Source organism: Corylus avellana, chromosome 6, assembly GCF_965113065.1.
Source record: "Corylus avellana chromosome 6, dhCorAvel1.hap1.2, whole genome shotgun sequence".
Taxonomy (NCBI): domain Eukaryota; kingdom Viridiplantae; phylum Streptophyta; class Magnoliopsida; order Fagales; family Betulaceae; genus Corylus; species Corylus avellana.
The window spans coordinates 23660285-23677804 of record NC_142495.1 but is presented as its reverse complement, the minus strand read 5'-3'; the positions used below and the strand labels follow the sequence as shown (position 1 = coordinate 23677804).

At 36.9% G+C, this 17520-nt stretch overlaps 3 protein-coding genes and 2 non-coding genes across 6 annotated transcripts; 2 read left to right on the top strand and 3 right to left on the bottom strand.

The window, feature by feature from the left end:
- Nucleotides 1–268: 268 nt before the first annotated feature.
- SSE1 (shrunken seed protein (SSE1)) lies at nt 269–5603 on the bottom strand. Of its 2 annotated transcripts, none has more exons than XM_059601758.2 (8): nt 5255–5603; nt 3304–3361; nt 1994–2210; nt 1599–1897; nt 1240–1508; nt 977–1044; nt 797–858; nt 269–682 (listed from the first exon to the last, which is right to left on the bottom strand). In XM_059601758.2, exons 1-8 carry the CDS (start codon nt 5321–5323, stop codon nt 621–623), a joined length of 1104 nt encoding a protein of 367 aa, XP_059457741.1. In that variant the 5' UTR covers nt 5324–5603; the 3' UTR covers nt 269–620. The 2 variants fall into 2 exon arrangements, with proteins under 2 accessions (XP_059457741.1, XP_059457742.1); XM_059601759.2 differs by having other exon boundaries at nt 3288–3361; nt 5255–5295.
- Nucleotides 5604–5830: 227 nt separating this feature from the next.
- On the top strand, nt 5831–7190 carry LOC132187445 (ubiquitin-related modifier 1 homolog 2). Its single transcript, XM_059601760.2, has 4 exons — nt 5831–5935; nt 6376–6451; nt 6558–6640; nt 6893–7190. The coding sequence occupies exons 1-4, from the start codon at nt 5913–5915 to the stop codon at nt 7008–7010; spliced, it is 300 nt and encodes a 99-aa protein (XP_059457743.1). The 5' UTR covers nt 5831–5912; the 3' UTR covers nt 7011–7190.
- A 1062-nt stretch (nt 7191–8252) lies between these two features.
- TRNAL-AAG (transfer RNA leucine (anticodon AAG)) lies at nt 8253–8333 on the bottom strand. Its single transcript has one exon. It is a non-coding gene; the product is annotated as a tRNA-Leu (tRNA).
- A 111-nt stretch (nt 8334–8444) lies between these two features.
- On the top strand, nt 8445–8525 carry TRNAL-AAG (transfer RNA leucine (anticodon AAG)). The gene has a single exon. It is a non-coding gene; the product is annotated as a tRNA-Leu (tRNA).
- Nucleotides 8526–9435: 910 nt separating this feature from the next.
- LOC132186986 (P-loop containing nucleoside triphosphate hydrolases superfamily protein) lies at nt 9436–17031 on the bottom strand. Its single transcript, XM_059601118.2, has 7 exons — nt 16585–17031; nt 16274–16398; nt 15192–15342; nt 11723–11833; nt 10523–10661; nt 10311–10426; nt 9436–9969 (listed from the first exon to the last, which is right to left on the bottom strand). Exons 1-7 carry the CDS (start codon nt 16837–16839, stop codon nt 9793–9795), a joined length of 1074 nt encoding a protein of 357 aa, XP_059457101.1. The 5' UTR covers nt 16840–17031; the 3' UTR covers nt 9436–9792.
- Between the last annotated feature and the right edge of the window lie 489 nt (nt 17032–17520).

The window sequence follows — 17520 nt, the reverse complement described above, 5'->3', positions numbered from 1 at the left end:
GATTAAAATTGGAAAACCAATTGCCATTATTGAGAGGAAAAAACAAAATTGACAATGTCAGGTTTAATTGGACCATCAAAGCACATTAAAAAAAAAAAAAAAAAAAAAAGGAACTGAGTGACCTTCTCATCCACGCATTTACATGGTTTTTCAGCCTTATTATATGTTTCAGTCCAAACTGACGTGGACCAAACAGACTTTACAAGAAAAAGAGCCTACCTTTTTTATTTTTTTTTATTTTAAACAATACCAACTACCAAGGGATGGAGAAGGAAAAAGAATGACACTATGAAATTGAATAAGAGAGAATGATTCTTAAGCAAGACCCATGACAATTGTTGACTAAAAGAGAACCTCATGATACTTAACAACTAAGAAACTGTCAGGATCAATGCAAATTTACAGACTCATATGGGACAAAATGGTGCACCAAAGCAAGAGTGTGAGACAACCAAAAGCTCACCCTGCTGCTGTCATATTAATACAGATTGGAGAATTACTTCTTCCAAAAATTATTCCTTTTTTTTTTCTTCTCTCTCTCTCTCTCTCTCTCTCCTCTCTCTTTTGGGTTGGATACATCCTAAAAATGTAGAACTGTAAAACTTTTTGCAGCTTCCATCTTATGATCCTGACATGTAAGTATACCGTGTCTGAGCTCCAATCATAAGCTCAACTATTTTCTCTGCACGTGAAGAGATGCATAAAGAAAAAGAGCAAAATGTAAGCAAATTATTTAATCTAGAAAGCTTCACAAAGTAGCAAAACATCTGGAGTTGAAAAACAAAATCAAACACACCAGTAAGAAATCCAACAATAGGTACAGCTTCCAATACGTTCTTGGTGCTTTCAAGTCTTTGCCTGAAATATCGCAACCATAGATATATGATGTTTCTTATTATTTCTCCTCCTATGAAAAATTATTAAACATAATATAAACTACATAGACCAAGAATGAAATACTGAAATAGATCAGTACCTGGTATACTTGCTAAAGAAAGGATCCCTCATAAGGTAAAGTGCCCATAACAGCTTCCTTCTTTTCATCTATTATCAACTCCATAATATCAGAAACACTACAACATGAACCTATTCATGAACAAACTAAATAATGCCACTAAAAGTTGCTTCCAAAGATTCTATATTACTAGACTCAATTAATGCAGAAGCCTGATGAGCAGGATGCATCAAAAATTTCAACTGTACATGGTAAGATTCAGAGAGATTCAGAGAGGTCCAAACCTCATCCTTTTCGGGGATGGAAAGACGAAACCGTTGCTCTTTATCTTGACCTCCTGACTTTGTTACATTTGAAAGAATGCCCATACCAACGAAGTCCACGGCCAGAGAGAGAAACCAAGGAATCCATGACCGACTCCCATACTTTCGGATAAATAAAACATATATAAGCGGTCTGGTGATAAATAGCACTTCCCCAGCTAGATATAAAGCCCCATGAAGACCCTTTTCGGACAATATGGTGGAAATGGTTGGCCTCTCTACTGCTGGTTCTGTAATAATAGAATAGTTTATTTTTGTAGAATATTCAATGAATTAACATATGATCCTAACCAATGACTTAATTTTATATGAATAGTTACTTGGAGGCTCCATAATAGCATGCTGGTGTTGAACTCTGCGCAACCATACTGGGTCTGAAACCATCCTAGCATTTTCTCCAAAACTGCTTAATGCAGATAGTGCTCTTCCTTCTAGATTCCATTGGGTCTGTGCATAATTGTTCCCCAAGTAACTAGGCCCATGATGCCCTCCAGAGTTTGCGAAACCATTATGTTGAGAAGTTGAAGCATCTGATTGCTTTTCGTCATTTGGTGTCTCCCCTCCATGAAGAAGCATCTTATATCCACTGTTCCGGAACAAAGCTAACCTAACCAGCACCCTGAGATACATAGAGTAACCAATAATAAGGCAAATAGACAAACTCCAACATACGATAAACACCTAACTGGAAATGATAACAAGAAGCATTGCTTACTTGGTAGCCTCTGTAACAGCAATGAAATTCCATCTCTTATCATCGCCATAGTAATGTTGTGCTACAACTTCAGTTAATGTTTCCAAGTCTTTCAGCGCAGATATGCATAACGAATAAGGAAATGAATAAGGCTCCACAGAGCCTGTTTGCATTGGAGTAGGGGCTGTATCAATAATATGTTCATTGATAGCAGTGATTATGCCCAATATAGTAGTTACTGCAGAATATCACCAAATTGTTGGGAAAAGCACCAATTAGTCATTGCACACAAATTAAAAAAAAAAATAGAATCATAAATATAAATTGAACAGGCAAACCAATCACAGGTCCAATTGGAAAGCAAAACAAAAGAAGTTTAATTTAATACTATGGTTTTGCATTACATGCAGACTGAAGAAACAGACACAGAGATGAAATGTTGGCCAAATTAAATTATCTTTTCCAAAAAGATGTATGTAAACCACAACATGCCAAACTTTTACTTTTGTCTCTATTCCTTCTAAGCAACCAAACTAGTAATAACTTGAGAAACGTCCACATACCCCTCTCTTTCAAACTACGACCCAATTGACAATGTTCTCTCAAACTTTCAATTAAGACAATATTCCTTCAAACTATTAAAAAATTGTCAATATCCTCCTAATGACAAAAATACCGTTAATAAAAAAACCTAAAAAAAAAAAAAAAAAAACAAGTGGACTGCCGAGCCACCCCTTGACCAAATGGGGGGCGGCCGAACCACCCCTAAGGCCATGGAGGTGATTCGGCCACCTCCCCTGGTTGTGCAGGGGTGGTTGAACCACAACCCAAATGGCCAAGGGTAGCTTGGCCACCCCCTTCGCCCATATTAGAGGGTGGCCGAACCACCTCCATGATTCTTTGTGGGTGGTTTGGCCACCCCAAATGGCCACACACAAAAAAAAAAAAAAAGAGGGAGTGACCAAACCACCCCTTGGGCATTTGGGGGTGGTTCAGCCACCGCCATGGCCTTAGGAGTGGTTCAGTTACCTCCATTTGGCCAAAAAGGGGTGGCTCCTCATTTTTTCATTAGTTTTTTTTTTCCCCGAATTTATAGGTATTTTTGTTCTATTGAAAAATTTTAGGATAATTTTTGTCTTTTTGCTGGCCTTAGGGGATAATGACAACTTTTTTTGTAATTTTTTTTTTTTTTTTGGGATATTGTTAATTGGGTGATAATTTGAAGGGGAAACGTGGACTTTTTCCCTAATAGCTTCAAAGGGAGGGAAAAAAAAATCCCTATCAATTTCCACTGTAACAAGAAGCCAAAGGTTACCAAAATTTCACAAAACCTGCTTCTGGTCCTATCTCTGAATCAGAAAACCGTTCAGGAAGAAGCCATGTCAATCCCTGCACAACATTTTCAACACCCATATAAGACAACAATACTCCAGAAACTAAATACAGAGCAAGATCTTTAGATATTTATATAGTTTCTACATTCATGAGCAACCATGGATGACGAGAATTCCAAAACACATCAAAAGAATCGATAATTTGGCAGATATAGGTTGATTGGTATATATCTCAGATGGCGCAATAAGTTTACACGCAGTTTAAATGGCTTATTAACTAGAGTCTCAAAGGAATCCGCATGACTCTGTTGTTTAATTTTCGTTAAATTATCAATTGTCCCAAAAATTTAAAACTGATAGAAAATGGAGAACTTAATAATTTAACACTTTCTTTTACGTGTGGATTCAAATTCTCCCTCAAACACGTGGAATATCTAACTAAAATGGGAAGTAAACTATGGAATCAGGATTTGAATTCATAACCTTTACTCTTAAAACCATGTTATATCACTACTTATTCCAAAAGTTTAAATTGATAGAAAATGGTAAATTTAATCATTTAATTAATATTCTAACAAATTTTAAGGTAAATGATGAGTTGAAATAAGTGAACAGAAGCAAAAAGTGCAAATAAACACTGAAAACAGAGTCGGCAACAAAACTAACACGTTACATAATTAATCAACTCCAGATCCCCAACAAGCCCACATGCAAATAGACTAACCTCTAGAGTCAAAACAAGTTTCTCAGAATATTGATGAATATCATAAAATTCTAACTTGTAAACCCTCCTTATTCAACAGGCCCTCAAGTCATCTTGTTTTCCCTCTTGTTACTATTCTGCTCTCTCTTGCATTTAATCTACTTACAGATATCTGCTATAGCCGATTCTAACAAATTTAAATCACCCTCAACAAGATATTCTGGCTGAACCTCATTCATTTTATCATGTTCCTTCGGCTCTCTATTATTAGTCTCCGTTCCTGAGTCAGCTCTCTGCTTCTCAACACTTCCTTTAATGTGGTCGGCCACCGTAACTTCTTTTTAGGCTATAACAACTGTTTTTTGTTTCTCCCTTTTTTGGTTACCTTTTTTTCCTTATCCTGTGGGCACACCCATCCTCCTTTACAGGGTATGAGTACCCCCTCAAACATACTAAATCAAGTTACTTAGGAATCTTTTGCTGCTTGGTTTTGGGAGCTTAAGGCTGGTAGAATCACTATAACTAAATTCCTCAGATTTCTTATAAATTCATACTGTTGGTACATTCTGAAACCGTTGCTGTAGCACAGGATTAAACACCTATCCATGTGTAGAAGACTCTTTCTCTTCTGACAGTGAACAATGATCTTCCCACTGCCCTAGCTTTCTTGCTCAACCGCTGAGCTGACACAAATTGAGGCTCAAGGTTTAGTAGCGCAATAGCAATGAGGACTGACTTAATTCCCCCTTTGTCCAATATTATATTGGGTGCCTTCGCTTCCAGATCTATGGCTTTAATTCAGATAACTAAGGACCCTTTTTCAGACCTTGTGCTTAGTCTCAGCAGATCAATCACATAAACAAATGCAGTAAATGAAGCTCTACACCTCCTAGTCTCCTAGACTATCGTTTCCACAAACCCATAACTTTACAACTACACAAGAACAGTTTACGGTAAACTACTTTCTTCCACACTAAAAGATAGTTTTTTTTTTCCATTGACCCAGACGACATAGTATCATTTTGATTTCCAAAAATAGTTTTTTTAAAAAAATTACTTCCTTCTCAAAATTTCTCAATTTTCGAGCTACCATGGAAACCACAGAGAAGCATAAGGATAACCCAGATAACCAAACACAACAAACAATCCAATACCAATGAAAATCATAGAACTCGTCCATTAATTGTTATCTAACAAATAAACCAAACAAAAAGAATGAAACTACAAGAAATGAGAGGTGCTCACATTGGCCATAGACTCCAAGGAGTGCACATAGTCCTTGTTCCCCCTGATCCACCTCTTATAAGACTCCATAGCTTCACAGAACTTATCAGAAACAACAAATTCACAGCACCGACGGCAAACTCGAAGCCTGACTCGCTGAGCTACCCCCAACACCAACCTTCCTCGAACTCAATCTCTGCCCATTGACCCAGAAGCCCAAACGCGCCAAGTGTGAAGCCCTTTTTGGTAATTTCCAGGGTAGGGTTAGATTTTCGAGGTGCAGGGATCAAATTCCAGCTTACGAGAGGAGAAGTTGTAGAGTGAGGAGCGAGAAATGAGAGAGAGACAGAGACAGAGACAGAGACAAAGTTGACGGTGGTGATGCGGTGTAGCTTTTGTCAATTTGCTAAGTTTAGATTGCAAAGGTTTCTGACCGTAGGATGCAATTCCGGGTTTAGTGTAACCCAGGCCCACATGCCGTGCAATGCTATTGGTTATATTGGATGATCCTACATTTCCTGCAATAGATTCAATATATCCAATATTGATCAGTAAACGACGCCGTGTCATCCCCCTAAACTCGTCCAACAAAACGCAGAGTGAGCACAAATTCCATTGAACTTCTCTCTCTCTCTCTCTCTCTCTCTCTCTCTTAGGGTTTTGAACTCTTGCACAAATCATGCAATTGACACTCGAATTCGGGTATGTTTTTTTTTCAATCCCTTACTCTGCCTTTTGTTTTCACTTCCTTTGGTTTCGGAAACTTAAAAAGTTAATTTTATACATCTTTGTGTTGTTATGAAGGTGATTAATTGTTTCTTGTTGGATGTAATGATCGGAACTCTGTGAGATAATAATAAGCATGTGAAATTTGAATCTGGGTCTGTTTATTTTACTTTGTTTTATTCATCTTTGATCTGGCTCTCTTATTGAGGCATTTTTTATGAGAAATTTCCAAGTGCTGCTGGGCTGTTGTGGGTTCAGGTTCACATGGGCATCATTTAATGCTGCTGGTTCTCTTATTACATGTTTGAGCAAGAATTTTTGATCATGTTCATTATTACTCTGTACATGATTGGATGCTTTTAATCTTTCTGTACACCTTATTTCTTATGTGGATGCAATGTTTAATGTCTTGGCAGTGGAGGATTAGAGCTTCTTTGTGAGTCTGTAAAGGTCCATAATGTCAATGTTGATCTACAAAATGGTGCAGAGAAGGTAAATTTATACTTCTAACAAATGATTCCAGAAAAAGCATAAAATGTGAGACATGCTTTTTAATATATGTGGTTGGCAACAATACGTTTTTCTTCGTGTTTGTCAGTTAAACATGAAGGATTTGCTCTGTTGGGTCCGAACCAATTTGATCAAGGAGAGGCCCGAAATGTTCATGAAAGGAGATTCTGTGTAAGTTTAAATTCATTTTGAAGATGACTGTGCACATACACTCCTAGATTATGCAATTCTAATAACTGTTAGTTTAGTGATTAATAAAACTTTTAAGGAGAAGAAGATTGGTAAGGTGAAAAAGGTGAATAGCTGGAGAAAATTGAGTCTTCCACCAACAAAACACAATTGAGTGTGGAAGTCATAAGATGACCAATGTGATCTGTCATCATAATATCTTTGTTAACATGTAGCGGTTTTCTTGTCTTGCAGGAGACCTGGTGTTCTGGTCCTTGTGAATGATTGTGATTGGGAGCTAAGTGGGCAGCTTGATACAACCCTAGAAGAGAAGGATGTGGTGGTCTTCATTTCAACCTTGCATGGTGGATAGTATCTAGATGACTGTGTTGTGTACTACATGATAATGCAATTGTTATTATGAGATTCTTAGAGTTTTGGCAGCCTAGCCTTTTTTCTGTACTTTGTTTCTATACATTATTGAAGCATTCAGGAAAGTGATGAATGTTTCTGTTGTTTTCTTATGTCAGTGTTTAAATTCTACTTTTGGCTTTGTGTCCATGTATTTCTCCATTTTCCTAGATGAAAAGTAGATTAATTGCAATGTTCTTTTAATATTCATTTTGAAGGATAAAAGTCTATATTGTTTTAACTTGTGTGTAAATTGGAATTGCTCGTGACAAAGAGAGAAAATTTTTGGAGTCTAATAATCTGGATATATATTGTCCGTTGCCAAATCCAGTGCACTCTGCTCAAGGAAGTATTACAACCTATTGTGCACTTTGATCTTTTCTATTTTCTTTATAGCTATGTGTTTGTTTATGTAGATGAACTTTATTGGACTCTAATAATATTATTTTGATTAGGTATTTTGTCCAGAAGTTGGGTTATATTTATGAATAATGGTTATGGATCAGATATTGATTGGTAAATTGATGGTCATGAATTTAGTTGTGAATATGTGTAATCGATATAATTTATGTTTATAAGATATGAAATTGTGTTAAGGAGGTCATATCAAGTATTTGGGTCAATTGTTTCCAAGAGGTAGTTGAATCGGCTAGAGACAACGCTTCATGAAGCGGAGATTATTAGATCGAATCTTCCTTTTCCCTTTCCCTCCCCTTGTATGGACATATAAAAAATAATATATATATATTTGGGTCAATTTAATCCATTTATATTAAACAAGTTACGTGGGTCTTGTCGTGTTGCTTGTTTATTTGAATGGATCATGTCAAGGTTGAGAAATTTGATCTGTTTCATTAAAATAAGTTAGAGTTTAGGTTGACCCATGTAATCGTATGTACATGGCTCAACGTGGTACAAATCCGACTTATGAACTCAAATTGTCACTCCTACTGTCCAAAATAGCCTCCCTTCCCCGGCATTTTAAAATATTAAAAAAGGAGAAGTAATATTTGTTAAAAAGTCGCTTTTTAAAATGATTAAAAAAAAAAGAAAGAGCAATATTTATTAAAAACAGTCTATGGATCGGGTTGATTAAAATAAGAGGAGGAAAAAAAACAAAGAAAAGTAAGATTGTTAAAAAGAGTCCTTATTCCTCCAGGAATGACGAATAAGGTTTAGAGAAAACAGAAAGACAAAAGTAAATTGTTGAGAGTGGGATTTGAACCCACGCCCTTTCGGACCAGAACCTTAATCTGGCGCCTTAGACCAACTCGGCCATCTCAACGTTGTATGCAATCATTCGTCACATAAAAAATATATACTTATTTATAATTGACTTCTCTTGGCTGTAGATTATATAAATATATATTATTTATGCAAACCCCTCACATGTTACGTTGAGATGGCCGAGTTGGTCTAAGGCGCCAGATTAAGGTTCTGGTCCGAAAGGGCGTGGGTTCAAATCCCACTCTCAACAAAAATAAATAGCTTCTTTTTTGTCTTGTCCTTTCTAAAACCATATTCCTAGAGGAATAACAAACGGCCACAAAATCACTCCCACTCCTCCCTCTCTTCTTTCTAGTTCTTGGCTCAAGCTTTTCCTTTGGAATATCATCCCCACCAAATCCATTCAAGCTGTCCTCTTTGTTCTACTCATACTGATTCTCTTTTTATCTTGTAATTTTGCTACATCTTTCTGGCCTATGGATTCTCTTGCTTTAAATATGACTAACATCACAGATTGGCTTCTTATCATCCTCAAAGGAGGAAGAAGGCTTACCATGAAGTTCTTATTCCAAAGGACAAAGATGTCACACAAAACACACCAACAATCCGAGCAAACTTTTGATGGTGGGCATTGGAGCTCTCAGGAAAATGAAATCGTCAACTTCTTTACAGTTTTTACATGACATTATTATGCATTATTATGCTGAAGCAGTCATAGGAGCCTCCTTTGGCAGATGATTTTGAAAAATTGATTGCAGGTTATACGGACATCGGAAAGCTATGATTTTGATTTTGACTCATAAGCTATCATCTTCTTCTTCCTCGGTCCTCGTCGGTTTAAAGTTTTAAGGAAATATTTGCGAGTACTCTTGTTTCTTTATCCTCCTCTAGTTCATTATCAAAATCACATGCAAAGCTAGATAAGGATCCACATCAATTACCTGTCTCAATTGCTAGCAATTTGGTCAATCAAGCAAAACTCTAGTTGTGTCATGTTTCTTTCTTCCTGCTCCCATGGAGCATATTTTCCCATTTCTAGGATAGACATTTTCATTCCTTGGGTGGTCCAAATACCCAACAAATGCTACAAAGTCACGGCTAGAAGACATTGGCATAAAATCTAGATTCTCATCAATCTCAAAATCTATGTACGCATTAAAAGAAGAAAAATGAATTTGCCATTATAGAGATAGGTCATGATAAAAATAAAAAAAATAAAAATAAAAATCATAAATGAACTACACTGCTAAATCATCTGACCGCATTGGTCAGATGATTGATATGCCTGAGTTTAAACCATGGCGAAATTACAAAGTATACTAATCATATAAGAAAGGTTCATGTAAAAAAAAAAATGCAAATAAGTTGAGCTACAGAAAAGGTCAACCATTAGTAAAATAGAAGAATGACTTCACTTGGCAGCCTAAAGCAGGGAGATGGTGCCATTTGATTGCAAGCATGAAAAGAATAGAGGAAAGGAAAAAGGAACAGAGGCAATACTGTTGAGCAGAGCATCATCAGACCTTTTGTTTTCCTTTTCTAAGTCTTTCTAGTTCTACTTCAGCATCTTTCAACTGCTGCCTTAGTGTGGATACTTTTTGCTCCAACTCTTCCACTGTGCCTTTACTGGTAGAAGGTTGATATGGTGACAGAAAACGAGGTGAAAATGCTTTCAGAGCTTCAACCCCGGTAACCTATGAAATCAACAACTGGCTTGTCAAATGGGCTGATGCTAAAAAGTAGAAGTGATTTGTTTACACCCCATCTAGAATAAAAAATTTCAGATCAGGTTATCGGTTTGGCATGAGGATTAAAAAAGAATTCATCTGTTTGGGGAAAAAAAAAATCAACAATTAATAGTGGGAATTATTTGCAGACAACTCTACAAGAATGGTATGAGTTCAAAGGAGGAGCAAATTGAAGGCTTATTGAACTATTACCTGATAAGATTGGTCAATGTATGTTGTATAAAGAGAAATTTCAAATTAAGATTTTTCTTTTTAAAAATTCCAAAAACATTGGCAGTGTAGCTTACCTCTTCTGGCAGCAACGGAAGCTTCGTGATGTGAAAGTCGTCATACAACATATAGAACTGATCAAGGTACTTTTGTTGCATCCGCATTCTGGCTTTGAGTAACTTAGATTCTACGTCTACATAAGAAAACGTACCAATAGATTTATAACATTTGTCCTAAGCAAAAAATTATCCCAAGGGAAAAAAAGAAGCATAAGAACCTGTAAACTCACCTTCTTCATCATAAAGTACTTGGTTAATGATAATGTTGTGTGTATCTATCTCAAACTTGGTGAGTTCCTGGACCAGTCTCTCTGTTTCATAAAGAGAGAGGAACTCTGGGATGCAAACACAGATAAAGGTTGTCAAGTCCTGCCAACAGGGAAATAGAAGCGCATTAAGAAATAACTACAGAACAATCAGACATTCAATATGGTTTTGAGTGATCCAATAAACAAGAAACATCAGCTCAATTGCTTAAGAAATAACTGCAAAACATTCAGAAACTAAACCAAACTTGACTGATGAAGTTTTGGCAGGTCAGGTAAAATCAAATAAGCACCACAACTCCTAGTGCTTTTACTTGTAGCAGATTTAGTAGCACGTTTGACTCATCAGGATTTAAGAAGAAAAACAAAAAAGAGAACCATGTCTAGCATACACCAATGTAAAGTAGCAATAACATTACCTTTATCCAGTTGACACCAAATAGTAACTTAATGAAAATAAAAATAAAAAGAATCTTTTACATTAAAATATTAAATTAGCTTGTAGTGACTGACGGAGCCTTGGCACAAGCAAAATATTCCACCAGCCATTGACCATCAGGTCACTCCACCTTAAAGTCCTAACCATAACAATCACTATAGGGATTCCAGAAATAGAAAGAGAAAATAATATGGCTCTGGGATAAATATCCACAAAAATGCCAATGTAATTTACTCCCATAGTTACTGCAAGTGCTTGCAGGCACAAAAGGGGTGCAAATCATGCTTCAGCAAGATACACTTTTAAGAGGGATGCAATACAGTGAATACACCATTGAACTCTTAGGAAACCATGCTTTTCAAACAACACCTTCGTGCTTCCAATATTATAATTCTCCAAGGGTTTCAATATCTCTCTTATAAAGATTATCAGAAGTTAATTTTGATTAAAGAATACAATAACTGTTAAATTGGTTAATAAATCATCACTAATATCAGAAATAAGTAACATATCAATTAACTGATACCGGTGCTCAGAAAAATAAATAATTATACTTTTTGATAATTAATTTAGAACCCTTGCATTGGCTTTAACTTCTATAAATATTTACTACAGATGTATAATTCAGCACAAATAATTGGAAATCCTGCAACAAAGAATAACTAAATGACTAACATTTGACATTTAGAGAAGGGTAAATGAAGTAAAGAAGAGGGCAATCTTACTGGGTCTTTGAATTGCCTATTAACTTGTTCAATCACGTCTTTCATGCCTTCAAGCTTTCCCAGAATTGCATCCTCACCAAATTCATCATCAACACCAAAGAGGCGGGTCATCTGCAATGAATAATTTCAAAGCTTTACAGTCATGTAATCAATATCACCAGAGATATAGTAGTATTAGTAATCGAACCACTGCAAGCTTACAACCAAAATAAATATTTAAAAGTAAACCATATCCACATCCGACAAATGTTCACTGTAACGACACATGAAAAAGCACTAGCCACATCTGCACTCTTCCCCCAAAAGGATTGGTCAATTTGGAACTTTCCTAGAATTACTTATAAAGCCCAATTTCATATAGTAAGTAAGCAATGTAGGACTTAGCACCCCATGAGTGTCTTTATAAATTACCCACTATATGTGGGTTACAATTCCCCCATTCTTCTTGATTGTGGCGGTGTTTAGGGTGGCAAAAGATACTTTAAGTTTGAGAATATGTCGTTGAAGGCCGGAAGTTTTGTGGACAAGGTGAGACAGTGGTGGTCTTCTTATCATTTTCAAGGCTCCTTGAGCTTCATTTTGGATTGCAAATGTAAGACTTTGAAGGCTGATCTAAGAGTCTAGAATGAGCAGATGTTTGGTAATGTAGAGAACCAAAGAAGGAATCTTGTGGATGAGTTACCTATTCTTGATGGTTTGGAGGACTACCTTAATGGAGGAATTGAGCTGGAGGTAGAAATCGAAGGCGCTATGGCAAAGAAGGGGTGACAAAGGCACAAATTGTTTCCATTTAGTGGCTAACTCGAATAGGAGAAACAACTTCATTGAGTTGCTATTGGTTAATAGCTCAGTTTCTTCTAATCAAACTGAGATTAGGGAATACATTGTATAATTCTATGACAGTTTGTTTACCAAACAGTTTAGTTGGCGGCCCAAGCTAGATGACCTTGCTTTGGATAACATTGAGGAGGAGGCCTCTTGGTTGGAGTGACCGTTTGAGGAGAGTGAGGTGCTTCGGGTGGTGAAAGGTATGAACAATGATAAGGTGCCAGGCCCTGATGGTTTTCCTATGTCTTCTTCCAAGTTTGTTGGGAATTGATCAAAGAAGATATTATGGGGGTGTTCCATGATTTTCACACTAGAAGTTTGGAAAAAGTTCTTAATGCCACTTTCATTGCTTTCATTCCATAGAAATCTGGGGCTATCAATGTTAAGGACTTTCACCCTATTAGTCAACTTAGCGGAGTTTATAGGATTATTGCTAAAGTGCTCCCCAATAGTAAGTAGGGTAGTGTAGAAGATTATCTTGAAGCCCTAGAGTGTGTTTGTCAGAGGTAGGCAAATCCTTGACTCCATTCTTATAGATAACGAATGTCTAGATAGTAGGATTAGGCATGGGGTTCTTTGCAAATTAGATATTAAGAAGGCCTATGATCATGTCAACTATGAGCTCTTATTATGTTTGTTGAGGTGTGGTTTTAGGAAGAAATAGCATTCTTGGATAGAGTTTTGTATTTCTTCAGTTGCTTTTCTGTTTTGGTGAATGACAATCCTTCTAGATTCTTCCATAGCTACTGGGGTTTGAGATAGGGAAATCCTTTGTCACCTTTGCTGGTTGTCATTGTTCAGGAGACTTTAAGTCAAATGCTATCTGCTATTAAAAATGGGGGACTTCTGGCAAGTTTTCATATGGGGTCTAGGAACATTGGTGCGCTTAACATTTCCCACCTTCTGTTTGCGGATGACACCTTGATATTTTGTGGGGCAAACCCAAATCATCTCCACTATCTATGTGCTTTATTCCTAAGTTTTGAAACTGTATCCAGTTCGGAATTAATATAGCTAAGCTAGATTTGGTTCTTGTGGGCAATGTCACTAATGTTGATGTACTAGCCGATAGTCTGGCTGCAGGATTTCTTCTTTGCCTTTAAAGTATAGTGGTCTTCCCCCGGGAGCTTTTTTTAAGGCCAAATTTATTTGGGATGGTGTTTGAGAAGATTGAACATCACCTAGCTAGTTGGAAAATGATGTATCTGACTAAGGGTGGAAGGATTACCTTAATCAAGAGCACCCCATCCAATTTGCCTACGTATTTCTTGTCTCTTTTTTCCCTCCCGACTAGTGTTTCCAATCGCATTAAGAAGCTACAACGGGAATTCGTGTCGAGTGGCCGAGTTGAAGAGTTCAAATATCACATGGTAAGTTGGTCTAAGGTTTGTTCTCCGAACTCTGAGGTTCGGTTGAGGGTTCGAAACTTGCTCTTGTTCAATCGAGCTCTTTTGACGAAGTGACTATGGCGCTATACACATGAGAGAGAGACTTTTGTGTAGAGTCGTAGTGGATTCTAAATATGGTAGCTCGTGGGGTGGGTAGTATTCCAATGAGGTTGATGGGTTGTATGAGGTGGGATTATGAAAAAATATCATGAGCGGTTGGGGAGAGTTTGCTAGTCATAACAGATTTGAGGTGGGCAATGGCTCCAATATTAGAATTTGGCATACGTGTGGAGATCAAGCCCTCAAGGAAGCTTTCCTGGATTTGTACAGTATAAGTTGCGTTAAGGATGCCTCTATGACGGATCATTTGGATCTTTCTAATAGCTCTCATCAGTGAAATGTAAGTTTTATTAGAGCGACTCATGATTAGGAGGTAGATGTCTCTGCTTCGTTCTTCAATTTGTTGTACTCCTCTAGAATGAGCTGTGAGGTAAAGACAAGCTTTGTTGGGGTATTTCCAAGAGATGGTTGTTTGACGTTAGATCGTTCTATAACATCCTTGTCCCCCATAATGAAACTCCCTTCCCTTGGAAGAGAATTTGGCAAAGTGAGGTCCCCATGAGTGTGAAGTTCATTGCTTGGTTGACCGTCCTAGGGGAGACCTCACTATGGATAATCTAAGAAAGCAACATGTCATTGTGGTGGATTGGTGCTGTATTTGTAAGCGGTGTGGGGAATCTGTGGATCATCTTTTTCTCCACTGTGAGATTGCTAACGCCTATTGGAGTGCTATCTTTAGTTGTGATGGGCTAACTTGGGTTATGCCTAGAAGGATGGTTGACCTTTTCGCTTGTTGGAGAGGGTTGAGTGGCAGACCCCAAAGTTCACAAGTGTGGAAGATGGTACCGTTTTACCTTTTGCGGTGTATTTGGAAGGAAATAAATGATAGAAGTTTTGAAGACCACGAGACGATGGTGGTGGATCTAAATCCTTTCTTCTTCAATACTCCTTACCACTAGAAAGCTGCTTTAGACTTCCCTAATTTGATTGGTTTTCATGATTTTCTAGAGCGTTTTTCTCTTTCTAGTTAAGTGTTTCTCTTGTTTACTTCTTGTGTACCTGAGTTACACATTTTGTGCTTTTTAATGATATTTTGATTACTTATAAAAAAAAATTTAAAAAATCTCATATTTTTGTTGCAAATACATAAAAAACGAACTGTATGATTATGCTCTATAATACAAAGAACATACCTGATTGATTATGCCACCAAATTTATTTTTCAAAGACATCATTTTCGTGAGACCCTTTTCTAAGGTTGATGGAAATTGCAACAGCCGTAGTGTATGGCCAGTTGGGGCAGTGTCAAAGACTATAACAGAATAATCCATAGTTTGCACCAATCTGCAGGAGAATTCATTCAAATAAAATCAAAATAATGTCACAAAAAAGTCAGGTTGATGAATAGCATTTGAAGCACAGTTAGCAAAGAAAAGAATGACCAAAAATTTCTGGATGATTGTTTAAAAAAGAAGGGATGCATATGCATGAATAGGCCATTAGAAATGTATCACATAAACATGCTTAAGTGAGTCATTTACATTTTATTCTGCATGCAAAGAAATGTTATATACAATTGGATATGGTTAACAGAAGTCCAAAAAAAAAAAAAAAAAAACCTCCTCTAAAACATGAAACTTGAGTAAGACTTCAATTCTGTCATTGAGTATCATAATTTTGGCAAGCACCAAGCATAGTCTGGAAAGAAAATTAGATTTAATGGATCTCAGGAAGATATCTTTAATTAATACGGTCAATAAAGGGTCAAAATAATGATATTGTGCTCTACTAACATTGATTGACACGAGATACTAATAATTTGGTCCAACTTATCTTAAACAACTCAAGATTTAAGGATGACTCTAAAAATTTATGTTACTGCATTCACCCCCTCAATAGATCCACCAATCAATAATGTCACCTGAATATAACTGACGCCAACCCCTTGGGAGACCAATCTTTGATACAGTTAGTCTATTTAACTCTAGCAAAGGCACAAAGTTAATTTCACTTGCAGCAAACTCCTGATGAATGCCCGTACTTGGTTGGTACAGATGAAAAGTCTATTGGCTAACCATCAGTTCCTCTCTTTAGGCCTTTAAGAACACCCACAATGAGTCTCAACCACCTACTTGAAAAATGTAATCCTCCAACACCTTGATTTTAAGAATCATAAGGATTCTCAATTCACTTGAAAAAAATACAGCGAGGAATAGTGAAGTGGTGAATTTGGAAGGTTCGATTTAATCAACTAGAGTTAAAAAAGATCCCATACTTCAGCATCTCTGCAAAGCTCATAGCCTCATCAATTCCAGGAATTGCATTTGCTAGTTCAGAAAACAGGCTGTCCATTCCTTCGGCACTGCCCACGTCCTCATTCTCAACATTGGGATCCACCTCCTACAAAGGATCATACCAAAGATAGTTAATTCGCAATCTGCGTATCCCCAAAATTCAAAAAGTAAACAAAAATTTCAATGTCAAATCATTGCACGACCCCAAAAAGGCACCAAAAGATATAAAATTCACAAAAGAATAAAAAGCCCCATAAACCCTTCGAAAAGAAGAATGGAATAAAAACTGTACCATAGCGTAGAGATTGGGAAACCCATTAACCAAAGTCGGTGTCTTGGTGAACCGTTGCTGAAACGCATCGCTGAGATTGTGGGCAGGGTCGGTGGAGATGATCAAAACAGAGGAGCGAACCTTAGAGAGAAGGATCGAGATGATGGAGCTGCAAGTCGTCTTGCCCACGCCACCTTTGCCTCCCACAAAGACCCACTTAAGAGACTCTTGGTCCAGTATGTTTTGCACGGTTCCCTCTGGCAAATCTGTAGCCATTTAGACAGCTTTCTGTATTTGCCTTTATTCCTCCTCTCTCTCCAAAATAACACAAAACCCAGAAATTTAGAGAGGGAGAGAGTATTGGGTTTTTGTTTTAGATGTAAAAATTTGAGAATTTATATTCGAAACAGAGTCAAATCGAACTCGAGGAATGAAAGTTCCAGTGGCAGGCTTTTGTTTGGGCTTGGGGGAGGGGCGCAAGATAAGGGATATGTGCTAATGTGCACGGGCAGGGCGTAGCCTTTATCACTAAACAATTTAATGAACTTTCTATAAAACCTCGTCTTTTATGTTTTTTTTTTTTAACAAAGTTTTTCTTCAAATTGGGTTTGAAGAATTACCTTCAACCTAGTTTATAAAAATGACATGTGTCATTTTTTTTAATAATATGTAAGATGCATATAAGTTTTTAATAAAAGTTATTTCAACTTTGTCCCTATTATTAAAAAAACATGTGCATCTCACATGTTTAATGGACACGTGTTATTTTTATAGAGTAGGTTGAAGGAAATTATTCAAACCCAGTTTAGAAGAAAACTTTGTCTTTTTTTTTTTTTTTTTTTTTGGTTAAGGTTGGGTTATTTCTATTGTTCGACAAAAGATAGGAAAAGACTCCTACAAGTTCATGTAATGATTCAATTGTGTTGTGCCTTCCATTATAAAACATGCACTTGATAA

Excerpts from the sequence above, each read along its gene's own strand:
- SSE1 (XM_059601758.2), bottom strand. The coding sequence starts at position 5,323 with ATGGAGTCTTATAAGAGGTGGATCAGGGGGAACAAGGACTATGTGCAC. Across the intron at positions 1,898-1,993 it reads GCTGTTACAGAGGCTACCAA|GGTGCTGGTTAGGTTAGCTT; the intron begins GTAAGCAATGCT and ends TATGTATCTCAG. Across the intron at positions 683-796 it reads TATTGTTGGATTTCTTACTG|AGAAAATAGTTGAGCTTATG; the intron begins GTGTGTTTGATT and ends CTTCACGTGCAG.
- LOC132187445 (XM_059601760.2), top strand. The coding sequence starts at position 5,913 with ATGCAATTGACACTCGAATTCGG. Across the intron at positions 5,936-6,375 it reads CAATTGACACTCGAATTCGG|TGGAGGATTAGAGCTTCTTT; the intron begins GTATGTTTTTTT and ends ATGTCTTGGCAG. Across the intron at positions 6,452-6,557 it reads TACAAAATGGTGCAGAGAAG|TTAAACATGAAGGATTTGCT; the intron begins GTAAATTTATAC and ends CGTGTTTGTCAG.
- LOC132186986 (XM_059601118.2), bottom strand. The coding sequence starts at position 16,839 with ATGGCTACAGATTTGCCAGAGGGAACCGTGCAAAACATACTGGACCAA. Across the intron at positions 16,399-16,584 it reads TTCCCAATCTCTACGCTATG|GAGGTGGATCCCAATGTTGA; the intron begins GTACAGTTTTTA and ends GATCCTTTGTAG. Across the intron at positions 9,970-10,310 it reads TTCCGTTGCTGCCAGAAGAG|GTTACCGGGGTTGAAGCTCT; the intron begins GTAAGCTACACT and ends TTGATTTCATAG.